The 12,414-nt window shown below is 37.9% G+C and overlaps 1 protein-coding gene across 1 annotated transcript in view; it reads left to right on the forward strand.

Annotated features, from left to right (window-relative positions):
• Positions 1 to 4,234: 4,234 nt before the first annotated feature.
• LOC116509741 (TOX high mobility group box family member 2-like) overlaps positions 4,235 to 12,414 on the forward strand; it is a 207,689-nt gene continuing 199,509 nt past the window's right edge. The window contains 1 exon segment of the mRNA XM_032219030.1: positions 4,235 to 4,542. Within this exon segment, the coding sequence (XP_032074921.1) occupies positions 4,441 to 4,542 (102 nt within the window). The 5' untranslated portion in view covers positions 4,235 to 4,440.

Below are 12,414 nucleotides of genomic sequence, written 5' to 3' on the forward strand. Positions count from 1 at the left end.
AGACAGCTGGAAAAATTATGCTTTTCCATGGGCCTTTGATATAGGGAACCCCAATGAAATCAATAGTAGTGATGGGTTATTATTGTGATTTCAGTTATGTTTTATTACTGTGGGGTGACTATAGGTTTGTGAATAGGCACAATACAAATATTTGCCTAAGTAAATACAAATGTACTGAATGTTTAGAAAAGTCATTTAGCAATTTTATCAATTGAGGAAATTATTTGTAATAAAATGTAAAAGCTTTTTAAAATAAAAATAAAAATTGAATCCTGTTTCATATAGAGAATGCCTATTCTTAACTTTGGAGCTCTACTGGTCCTATATTATAGATTTACTAAAATCATTATATTTACTTGATGCAATAATATTGCATTATGCAAATATCTGATAGACTCATCACCAATTGTTACATAAATTAGTTCAGAATAAATCAGAAAATACACTTTAATTATATTAATTGGTCTCATTAAGTTTTAATTGTTTATTTAATTATCAAGTATTAGATGGGGACTTTAGATTGGTTTTAAAATAAACAAGTACCATGTTTTCCCAAAAATAAGACAGGGTCTTATTTTCTTTTGAACCCTGAAATAAGTAATTGGCCTTATTTTCAGGAATGTCTTATTATTTTTGAGGTGCATGAGGAGGTGAGTATGGCTACCTCATGGCTGCTGCTCTGTTGGAATATTTTTGGGGAGGACTTAGTTTCAGGGGATGGCTTATTTTAGTGCATGCACTCAAAAGTCTGGGCTTATTATACCGGGAGGTCTTATTTTCAGGGAAACAGGGTACTATTGTGTCAGTTATATTGCCCTTGGTGAATAAATAGTAAAATACCTATATAGATAAATAAAATGTAGGGCCAAATAAAAGCAAACTAACAAAAATGAAATGAAAGATTAGAATACTAAAAAAAAATAGTAATGCATCTAGTGCTAGACTTCCACAGCTCTCATTCAACTCAATAAGTGGATGTTTGTGAAATTATTTCAAATGATAGTAGTATTCCAGATACATTCTTGGGAGTCACTTTAAGCTGGGCAGCATTTAAATTTAATAAATTATTATAGGTTGTTGCAGTCAGCCAGATGTTTGAACTGGATTTGGCATTTTTATCTACCTATTGAGTCTTTCCCAAGGACCTGAGATAGGCAGATGTTATTCCCATGGATAGAATCTGTTTTTTCCCCCCATTTACTGAGGTGGCCAATATCCAGCCATTAATTGTGCAACCATCTAACCAGACTCCCTGAGTTTCCAAGTTTCAATTAAATCCCATAAGAAAAAGTCAAGAGGGAATTCCTCCTTTGGGATGTTTTCAGACTGGAAGAGTGAACAGCCAGAGATGTCTCAGCAATGAGATTTATGAAAGAAAAATAACATCAATACTAGCATCCTCTTTCCTTCCAATTCTAAAGCGAAATGAAAGACATTACCAGAAAAATGTTCAGCTTTTACAACTGGTTGCTTGCCTTTTAAAATTAAGTTAAAACCACAAAAACCACATGGCATTGGCTGATGTCCATGGCTTTTAATGGGAGGGAGAAGTACTTATTTTAAATAGAAATATATTAATTTGAATGATTTTATCATTAAGAGTATATTAATTTGTGCCAATTTATCAATATGGCATAGTTGTACACTACTACAGATCCAGCATCAATCATCCTTCTGACTCACATACACACACATTTTTAAAAAAATCACGATTCTTCATTTTGGATTTTACCTTTAAACTTGTTTTAAATGATTTATGGACATTATGAATGCTTTAAATAGGAAGGTAGGATTTTGTTTTGTAGATTTAGTTGCAATCTGAAACATACAAAGACATCTATCACTTAATACAAATAGGACTAAATGACTAAACCAAATGTGATGTGATTCAATGTTTGAGATTAGTTTACTCAGTCTTTATGTATGTTATACTCCTGGTTTAGTAAAACTTTAGATCTGGGATTAGCTTCCTATAGCCATTCTCTGTTTTCCTTGTGTTCATGTTTCCTACAATAGATATGGTCAATATCAAGGATAAGCTAAACAGCTGTTATGCTTATGGCATCAACTTTTTCTTTTTCTTAAATAATTGCTTTTAGTAGAATAATGGCTATGTCTTTCTTACTTTTTCCCCATAACATTGTAGTCTATTTTCCCATGATTTTTCTACAGTATCCATTCCTATTCCTCCCCGCCCCAGTGTCTTTTCTGTGTTTCCTATGTATGTATATTTGTGTGTGTGTTTGTATGTATGTATGTAGGGCAGGAATGGAATAAAATACTAATTCCTTCCTTCCTGTTGGTTCCTTCTCTACCTCAAATGTTCCCATCCAATCATAAGAAGAATTCCGTAACTTTTAAGTAGTGGTACCTGAATTTATTTATTTTTTCCTCTTCCCTCTCTTTTGCCTTTTCCTTTTTATCACTTGTTTTGGACTGAGTGCTTCAAAACTGTTTTTTATTTAATTTCTGAAATGCTCAGGAATGCTTGAAATTATATTGTACTCCAAGTAATATAAGATTATAAATATCTGAGAATAATGATTGGTTTTAACCTACACATGCTAATACTAATACATTTTGAGCTGGTATTGTTCCTCTGATGCAGAATATAAAATGGAAAACATAAACAAACCTATTCAGCCTTTCTACCATTCTACCTGCCACTTCTATTTTTTTTAAGAAACAATCATTTGATATAAAGATTACATATAATTTATTTTGCTAATATTATCATACTGTGCGTCTTTAATGTTGGCTTATACTGAGATACAGGCCCAGTTTTAATATTATAGTGCTATGTTGTGGAAAAGCTCATAATTAAGAGATGATCAGCTTTACTGTTTTTGCACTGGAATAAAGTATACAGATTTGTATACTTTCTTTCCCCCTTTCCTGGCAAGTTTATATACATATTATAGATAGTTTGTTGCAACAAAAATATTAAAGTCTTGTGGCTCTTAAAAGAGCCAGAATATTACTTGCAGCATAATTCCCATGTTCCAATTTGTTGGTTGTTAAAATGCAACAATATTCTTTTGGCTGTCTGGGCAGAGTGCCTGATAAAGATTGATTTATTCAATGGATGATTAAATCTGGTCCAGACAGTCATGTTGGTTTAGGATTGGGAAGAGTTAGATTCAAATTTCTACCAAACCATTTAGATTTTGGGTGTCCTTGGGCCAGCTGCCAATTTTAAGCATAACCTCATAGGCCTGTTTTGAGGAGGACAGGCAAGTAGATAAGGGCATGGAGAAAAATCCTTTCTATGCCACTTATAACTCCTTGGAAGAAAAGAAGTATACTAAATAAACCTGGAGGAATCCTGTGTTGTAGGAAAATCTAATTGGAAAACAGGCTGTTCTATTCCAATCCACTTTCTCATAGATTAGTAGAGAAGCTTGACAAAACTGAAGCTTTGGTAGCAGGTCTTTCTGAAATGTTGAGAAAGACCCCTCAGCTTAGCCCACCCTTTAATCACCTGCAGTAGCAATTAAAACAAGATTCTGCTACGAGATCCAGGGATACATGGGAGGGGGGGGAAAGCGAGAAGGGGGGCGTGTGGAAAAGTTTAATCGCAGTTTCTCTGCGAAACGGGCCTGCCCGTTATTTTCTTGGGAAAAGGCCTGAACCCTCTTCTTGGAATTTAGCACAAAACTTGGCGGGCGCAATAGGCAGGTTAGGAGGGTCACGTTCCGACGACCAACTTTTCCTTTTTCCTTCCTTGGGAGGCTTTACTCCAAACAGGTCCGCACAACGCGAAACGCCCGACTATCAAACCGTGTTTCCGCACGGAGTTTCGCCACAAGAAACGTGCGCCCCTTTTCCTGTGGGGCCGCGAGTCTGGCTTTTTTTCCCCCTGGGGGGGGGATCCTCCTAGATCGCACGCGGAAGGGGGAGCGAGCCCTGGACGGCTGTCGGTTTTCTCCGACCCTTCCTTCTCCAGGCGGAGGGGAGAGGGGGGAGAGAGAAAGAAAAACAATCACTTTCTTCTTCCCAGCTCACTCTTTTTTTTCCCTACGGACCCTGCCCTACACGCCGGGCCCTCTCCTGTTGGCTTGCTTGCCCAGGCAGGGCAAGTCCCGAGCAGCGCGCGGGTGTTTGGAGCTGCCCCGTGGCGGGTCCCAACGCGCGGTCCGAAAGGCTGCAGGGAGAGGCTTGACCCAGCCCAGCCCGAGCAGGTCCCGGGCGCTCTTCCCCTCCCCCTCCTTCCTCCCCCACCCCCTGCCTCGGTGCCTGGAACAATAGAGTGCGAGAGGAGCTGGCTCTGGGCTGCGCGCCCTCCCCTTCTCCCTCTCCCCGCCTCTCCTCCCCTTTCCTCCCGCCCGCCCTGAGCCAGAGGCAGAGCAGCCGCCGCCGGAGGAGCCGGTTCCATGCCCCCTGGAGCCTCCTCTTGCCGCTGCCGCCACCTCTTTCTCCTCCTCAGCGCGCAGTCCCGGCATGGACGTTAGGTTTTACCCTTCCGCCCCCACCGCCGTTGGTTCTTTGCCCGGGGCCGACCCCCCTTGCCTGGGCCCCCTGGACTATTACCACTGCAACAAGGTAACGAGGGGCGGAGGGAGGGGGAGACGGGTGCAAACGCCAGGGCAGGGGGGGGGGAGGATGCGAGCGACTGAGGATGGTACGGTCTGGACGAAGTCTCGCCCCGCTCCCCATCGTCACCGCACCCCCCTTTCCCCCCGAATCCCCTTTCGGGACTGCTGCCCCTTTGCCCCGCACCGGCGGAGGTGGGCGGCGGGGAGGGGGAGTTACCCTTTGCCGCTTTTGCACTGCCCGGGACTTTATCGCGCCCTCACAGATCGGGCAGGACAAGGAGTTGGTTTAATGACACCCCCCCCCGAGCCCCGACCTTCCCCGAGCCCTTTGCCCCGCTTGAGATTGGCAAGCTCAATCGATATTGGGGGGGGGGGGAGCCGCAGCCTTTGGCAAAGAGCAGCCCCTTCCCTAAAATCCTGGTGCCCGGGTCGCTTGGCTTGGCTGAAGGGCCAAACTTGAAGGCGAAAAGAGAGCCAGTTCTACCCAACCCATCCTAACCTAACATTTAACGGGCGTTGAAAACTTCTTTTCCTCTGGGAGGCTGAGTGTTGAAGGTGGCAAGCGAGCGGCGGCATCCTGCAGGAGGGAATTTCAAATCTGCTTTACTTAAACAGCACCAAGGCTGCCTGCTTAAAGGCTGAAAGTCTTTCCCATCTTGGAAGCAAAAGCGGGTGTAGAGGGTGAACGCGTGAGGGTGGGAGGAGGAGGAGGAGGAGGAGGAGGGGCAGTTGGTTGTTGGTTGAGAGGTCACTTCAGACCCCTGATCACATAGCTTAGTTTTGGTAAACACTATTATAAGTGGGAGGGAAAATAAACCAACAGCTAAAATTCTGATATAGGCTTTTTAGAAGAAATGTACTTTGGGGATGGGGTGGGGGGAGTGGATTGCCTGGTTTTAAGTGTTTTCCTTCCATGCCTGGCTCTGGTTCTTGATGGAAAATGTATAAGCTAAGGGAGGAATACTTTAGGGTGAGTATTTTTTTTTCCTGAATAAATTTCTCGTCTTGCTCAAAGGGATCAGCATATTGGCAAGGCTGCAAACCTGGATTTCGGTTTTTTGTACAATATGTTCTGGTTAGAAACTAAACCAATTTATATGCTCATGATTAGCATTTCCTTAACACAGGATTCAGATTCTTGGCTCATGGTTGTCAGACTCTTCTGTTGTCTTTTTCCTAATCCCACAATTATTCCTGTTAAATATAACTGAAAGGACAGTTTTCTGACTATTTAATAAAATCTAGCATATAGCACAAAAACCTTACTAACCTAGATTTTGCTGTGTTGCCACCACAAGCCTTTTACTCTTTTAGTGTGTGAGGAAGCGAAAGGGGGGGGAAAAACCCCAACATTTGCTCAGGAATATTTGAGCGTTTATAGTGCTTTAGGCAATAACAGGAGAAAGAGTTGAACATAATCAGAATGTCAATACTTCATATGAGTAGCCATCATTTCAGGTTGAGAATTACAGCATTGCAACATTTTAATAAAATAATTCAACTGAATCTGTGGATCATTTAATTAAGCATGAAAATGTTGATGTTGTTGATAATCAGGTGCTTTTACAAAAGTAATGAAAGTTGTGACATCTCAGTAAAGGGAGGAGGTTGTTTTGTTTCTATGGTATAATGATTTCTTCAAAATAGCATAGGTTTTCGATGCTGATGTCTCCCATCCCCATGAAAACATCTAATTATATTCTGAAACCTAAGCTTTACTAAATATGTGTCAGTTTATATATTACAGTAAACAGTTATTTCTGAAATGTATTTAAGTATCCTTTACTTACTAAAACATTAACAATGTTTAACAAAGAATTACTTGCTGACACAAAGAACATTTGAAAAGCCATGCAATATCAATCTGTAGAAGAGGAAAATAACCCCAAATACCTTCAGAAATTCTTTGTGTTTTAGGAGCTCAAACATTGTAGTTTCAAGAGATAATATCAAGATATTTGTGCACCTAATCAGTTATAATATAAACCTCTAAAATTGTAATTGCGAATCAAAAGAAGAGGCGAAATGTGATGCACATCAGAAGAAACTTGTAGGCCCCATGGAAAATAATTCTCTGGGATCTAAAATCATCTTCCACATGTTGGGAATACACTTGTTGCAATTAGCATAAAGATATTTTCCTTTAATTCACCTTTTTTAAGATCATCTTTTCCTGTAGTGCTAAAGAGACAGACTTCATCCTGCAAAATTCTTCATCAGTTTTTTTTCTGCTAAAGCTAAGTTCAAGTTTGATTGATAACACTCTGGATGAAGTGATGCAAATGATCATATACAAAATACTGACCTCTGCCACGAGGTGCTGCTGTTGCCACTGTTACCAAGATCTTAGAAAAAGAGAGGGAAGAAAACACAGCCAGTAGTGTATGTATGTGGATATATATATATGTGAGTGTGTGTTTGTGTGTGTGCATGCACGCATGCGCACGCATACACATAGTACATTGTACTATTATTTGACTTTATTCCACTTCTTTCAAATTTTATTTACATAATGAGAACATGCAACAAAGTTCTATCCTAGCAAACTCCAGTGCACAAAGAAAAATGGATTGCAACTGAAGCAGTATCTAAATCTTCTTTCTCAGTCTTGCCCTGTGTTCTACAAAGATGTTATCACTGCCTATAAAACAGAGGAAGAGAGTTTCATTTTGAAGGGCTTCGTTCCCTTCAGGATAATTGTAAGAGGCTCTGTTATTGTGGGTGGGCTAGTGCCAAAAGTAGATGAATTACCCAGTTTCTTTCTGCTATTCTTTTCTCTTCCTCTTCATCTGCAAGACTTCCACGGAAAAGATAGATGGGCTTTTCATGAGTTCTAAACTGATAACTTGCAGAAAGCTTTCCTCTTGCTTCTATCTTCTTTGGTTGCTCTGTTTTGATTGCCTTGCCCATTTTTTTTCTTTTGCCCTTTTCTTCTTACCTGATTCAAATTGAAGATCACAGGTTGCCTACCTGTATTCCTTCGAGATAGATGTTTTACAGCTAGATCAGTGGATTGGCTCCATGCCAAAGGTCCTGCAATTTGAGAAAGCCAGAGAATCATAGGCGCAGTTTGTTAGCAAAAGAGAGGTGTCCTTGAATAGTAAGAATTGAAGGAATGTTTCAGTTGAAGCTTAAGAAAAATAAAATAAATTTCAATGGGACCTGAATGAAAAGGGAAAAATGTGTTTGTAGTTTTTGCCTTTCCTTACATTGTAGTTTAGAATGAATCAGGGCAGTTTTGAGTTGCTATAATTAAAAGAATGCTGGTTTGGAGAAGATTGAAATAAATTAGGCAGGCCTAACAATTCCCTTTTCTTCATGTTCTCCAAGAATTCAAACAAGAAAAAACTCAGAACATATTTTTATGTTGAAAGACCAAAAATATTTCCCCCCAAAAAATGTAAGGTCTCCTTCAAATCAGGCTTAGGTCTTAATGATTTCATGTAGGGGTTTGTGTGTGTGTGTGTGTGTGTGTGTGAGAGAGAGAGAGAGAGAGATTTCATATAGTTCCAACCATGATTACAATTTTAAGTCCAGACTTCTTCTAAACAGTGATTTTTGTTCTTTTGTGAGTGGGTAGAGAGAAGGAGGAAATGTGTGTGGAACCCAACATGTGTAAATAGCTGAAATGGAGGGTATAGCAGAAATACATTTGTTTTCCTTAGGCTAATTAATACTTCTGATACAGTGAATGAACCAGCTTTTTCAGGAAATAGTCTGTATCAAGCATCTTAAAATTTTGACATAATTTTGTGCCATGATAGAAGGTGATATTCTTAGCATGAAATCTCTCATTTAATTTATGTATCACAAGAATCCTCATTATCAATTCTATAAATTCAGTAGTTAATTTTGAGAAAGTTTTTCTTCCTCTTTGACACTCAGTCTCTAATACTGTAGAATTTAATATTTTTGACCTATGTTACAGAACTCTTGATCATTATTGGTTAAGCTGAATAAATGTTCTTGTTAGCATTTTGAATGTGGACATGCAAATGAGCTCACATGTGAATAGTAGCAAAAACATTTATAAGCCTGCTTATTTGTATATTGATATCTGAAAGAAGAGCTGAACATCCACATTAGTTTTTCAATCTTCCTAGTGTTACTACTACTACTGTTTGCCATTGGTATTTTGGTGCCAAACTTTATTTCCCTTTCTTTTAAATATTTAATACTTTTTATCCTCTTGTGTTGAAGCTGATTAGTGACCTCTGTTTAATGATAGATTATTAATGTCATTTTATTCTTAATAAAGTAATTGTATGCTACCCTGGAAATATATTTCTCCTTTAATTAAGATAAATATTATCCTTACTTCCTCACTTCTTCACATTTAATATATTTTATAATGATTTGAGTTGCAAAAATATGGATTAAATGACAGCAAAGAGTAACAGTTGTAAGTATTTATTATCATCTTCCAATTGTCTTCTTTTTGGTAGCCCTTTTATACACTTGTTTCCTAGATATGGATGAGCTTCATATATAAATCTATTTATATGTGAAGTGGTCCTTGTTTTTATAGAGTTTGCCTTCTATGGAATCATTTTAGTTTGCAAAAGCCAAAATATGGGCCTGTTGTTTCAGATGGATATTTAGAAACAGAGCAGAGCCCTCAGGCCCAAGGTTGCACATACTTCTTTCATTTTTTCATTTTTGAGCATGTTATAAACTGAAAATATTGTTTCTTTCTCCTGAAAGTTGTAATACTATGAAGAGGGCATCAATTTATTCTCCATAGCACCTGAGGGCAGGACAAGAAGCAATGGGTAGAAGTTTGTCTGGTTATCAGAGTCAGTGCACCATGATTGGAGGTTTTCAGGGAAAAAAAATGGACAACCATTTGTCCAAGATGGTATAAAGAATCCTCCCTTGAACAGTGAGTTGGACTAGAAGCCCTCTAAAGTCCCTTCCAGCCCTGTGATTCTATGATATAAATTGGTATTTATAATATAAATCTATGTGGTCATTAAAAAGCAACAACTTGATGGCACATGATCAATCAATCAATCAACCAATGATTAACGTTCACTTTTTATTTCCTTCACAGAGAAAAACTCAATAAATTTTACAGTACACAAAATTTATATGCCCAGAAAGTGGGGAGAAAATTATAACTTCTTCTTTAAAAAACCATAAGTTTTTATGATGATAGTAAAAAATTATGCATTATGTACTCTCACTGAATCTCTATAGAGCAGAAGGTCCAATTTTCTGTCTTAGGCCTATCAGATCTGAGCTGCAAAAATCCTGATAACCATAAATGATATCAAAGATATACAGAATAGTCTTTACTATTATTTGCTGGTCATTTGGATTTTGTAAACTGCACTTCTCTTGCCTTTCAACAGAATGTAAAATAAACCCCAATCCCACCACTATAATGTAAAATATGATTGTGTAGTAAGGATGCGTAGACTCAAGATGGTAAATGTCATATCCCATTTGCTGCTTAATTATTTATTTGAGAAAACTTCTGAAAGTAAATTAAAGTCTCTGTTTTTGACTGTATGTAAAACTGACTCTTTACTCCTTATCTTATATCTAGAATTAGGATGTTTAATTTTTTATTTTCAAAAAACTATATTGAATGGTAATAGCAATAGCAATAGCAGTAGACTTATATACCGCTTCATAGGCCTTTCAGGCCTCTCTAAGCGGTTTACAGAGAGTCAGCATATTGCCCCCAACAATCTGGGTCCTCATTTTACCCACCTCGGAAGGATGGAAGGCTGAGTCAACCCTGAGCCGGTGAGATTTGAACCGCTGACCTGCTGATCTAGCAGTAGCCTGCAGTGCTGCATTTAACCACTGCGCCACCTTGGCTCTGGTGTGCAGCAAACGTGTTGTTTCTGTAGCTGACATGTTACACATAGTTATGAAATCATAGTGCTCCATAGTATTAGTCAGAAAATGTGTAGAGCCAAAAGCTTGGACTAGTTTTACATTACAGACTATTTGTATGGGACCCAAGTGCCCAAGGATAACGTATTTTGAAATAGCACTAGCACTTAGCAATAGCACTTAGACTTATATACCACTTTACAGTGCTCATAGCCCTCTCTAAGCAGTTTACAGAGTATGCATATTGCCCCCCACAATCTGGGTCCTCATTTTACCAACTTCAGGAGGGTGGAATGCTGAGTCAACCTTGAGCCTGGGGAGATTTGAACTGCCAAATTGCAGTCAGCTGGCAGTCAACAGAAATATCCTGTAGTACTGCACTTTAACCACTGTGCCACCACAGCTCCTATGTTGGGGATAGAGGGAAGGAAGGTTTTGGAATTACTTTGTGTTGGGAATTTTTATACTGCTTGTAAGAAATATTCTAGTTAATATATTGAAAATAATTATAATAAAAATATTGCTATTTTAATTTAATTAATTTGTGCCAATGGAGTACTAATGAGAGGAAGATAGATTTCCTTGTTCTAGCTTGTAAGAGAATTGGCTGTGATTAGTATTTTCTCCTAGTTTCATTCCAGCTCTTACCATAAAATTTTCTCTCATTTTGAAATAAGTATCGATGTAGCTTTGCTATTGCATACTGAATTCCATTTTTTTCAGTCTGAATGCTTAGTCCTTTCTGTTAATCATGCATGAGTGATTTGGCACATTAAAACATAGTGAAAAATGTCATATCATTGTCTGCATGACTGAATTAGCATTTTTGGTTACTTACATTTTATTCTGTTTTTCAGTTAATCAACAAGTCCTTCATTTAAGGCCTTCTTGGTCTGTTAGCTTTCATATCACTACCAATATTATCATGCCTTTGTAGAGAAATTGCACTATTACACCGGAATTCTTTTGCATATATGCAATAATATGCATCCAATAATGGTGATTGGAAAATTGACTGAATATTGGAATTATTCATTTGGAAGACTGGGTAAAAGCAATGTTGATGTGATTATTTATATAATTACAAATAGCAAGATGAAAACATGATTTTAATGCACATATAGAAAAACAAAGCTGTAGTTAAAGCAAATTGTGTGTTCCTACTTTCAGAAATCCATGTTGAAAGAATGTTGGAAAACAAAATAATAAATGCCATAATCAATGAAGTCAAAGAGTGTGATTTTTTTTAATGTATTTATGTTATCAGCTTCCTAACAGGGAAATCTTAAAGGCCTCAAAATTTAAAATGTACTCCTTATATTGTAAACATATTGATATACAGAGATGGTAAACAAAGAGCCTTTAATACTGATATAGGAACTGATATTTTCTAATGTCAGTTCTAAAAGTAACATTTTCTTATTGTCAAAAAGGATTTATTCCTGTTGTTCATGTAGACGATAAATCTTATCAACACACCTCTCTCTATCTCTCCCTCTGTGTTATATAAACAGTACTCAGCAAAAATTAGTTTTGCTCCCTCTGTATAGTGAATATAATAAATACTTTTAATAGTTTTTTGTTTCCTTTGGAGTTTTACCTACACAACAAATTGCAATGCTAAACACTTTTCCTCCTCCTCCTCCCCCCCTCCTCTGTTTTAACTTAATTTTTCTCTCACACAATCTCAAGGAAAATAGTATAAATTGTAAAGTTTTGATTTGAGCCCCCCCATTTGTGGTGTGATTTTGAATATTGTTAAGAAGGATAAAAACTTGTCATTAAAATTCTTTACATTCTAGAATGGCCTGAGTCACTTGATGCATCCTTTCTGTTTCTAGCAGCATAAGCTTTGATGATGTGTTCATTCCATCTGCATAATAGAAAGTGTTTGAAGCTCTCTCTCTTTTTTTGCCAAAGGCTTTATTATATCAGGAGTTCAGAACTAAATAATGAGTACTCATTCATTCACAGAAAATGTTGTTCTAGCTTTATGTGTGGAAGAGGCTTTATTCTAGTTACTTTCAGAATT

The sequence above is a fragment of the Thamnophis elegans genome, chromosome 5, assembly GCF_009769535.1.
Source record: "Thamnophis elegans isolate rThaEle1 chromosome 5, rThaEle1.pri, whole genome shotgun sequence".
NCBI lineage: Eukaryota > Metazoa > Chordata > Lepidosauria > Squamata > Colubridae > Thamnophis > Thamnophis elegans.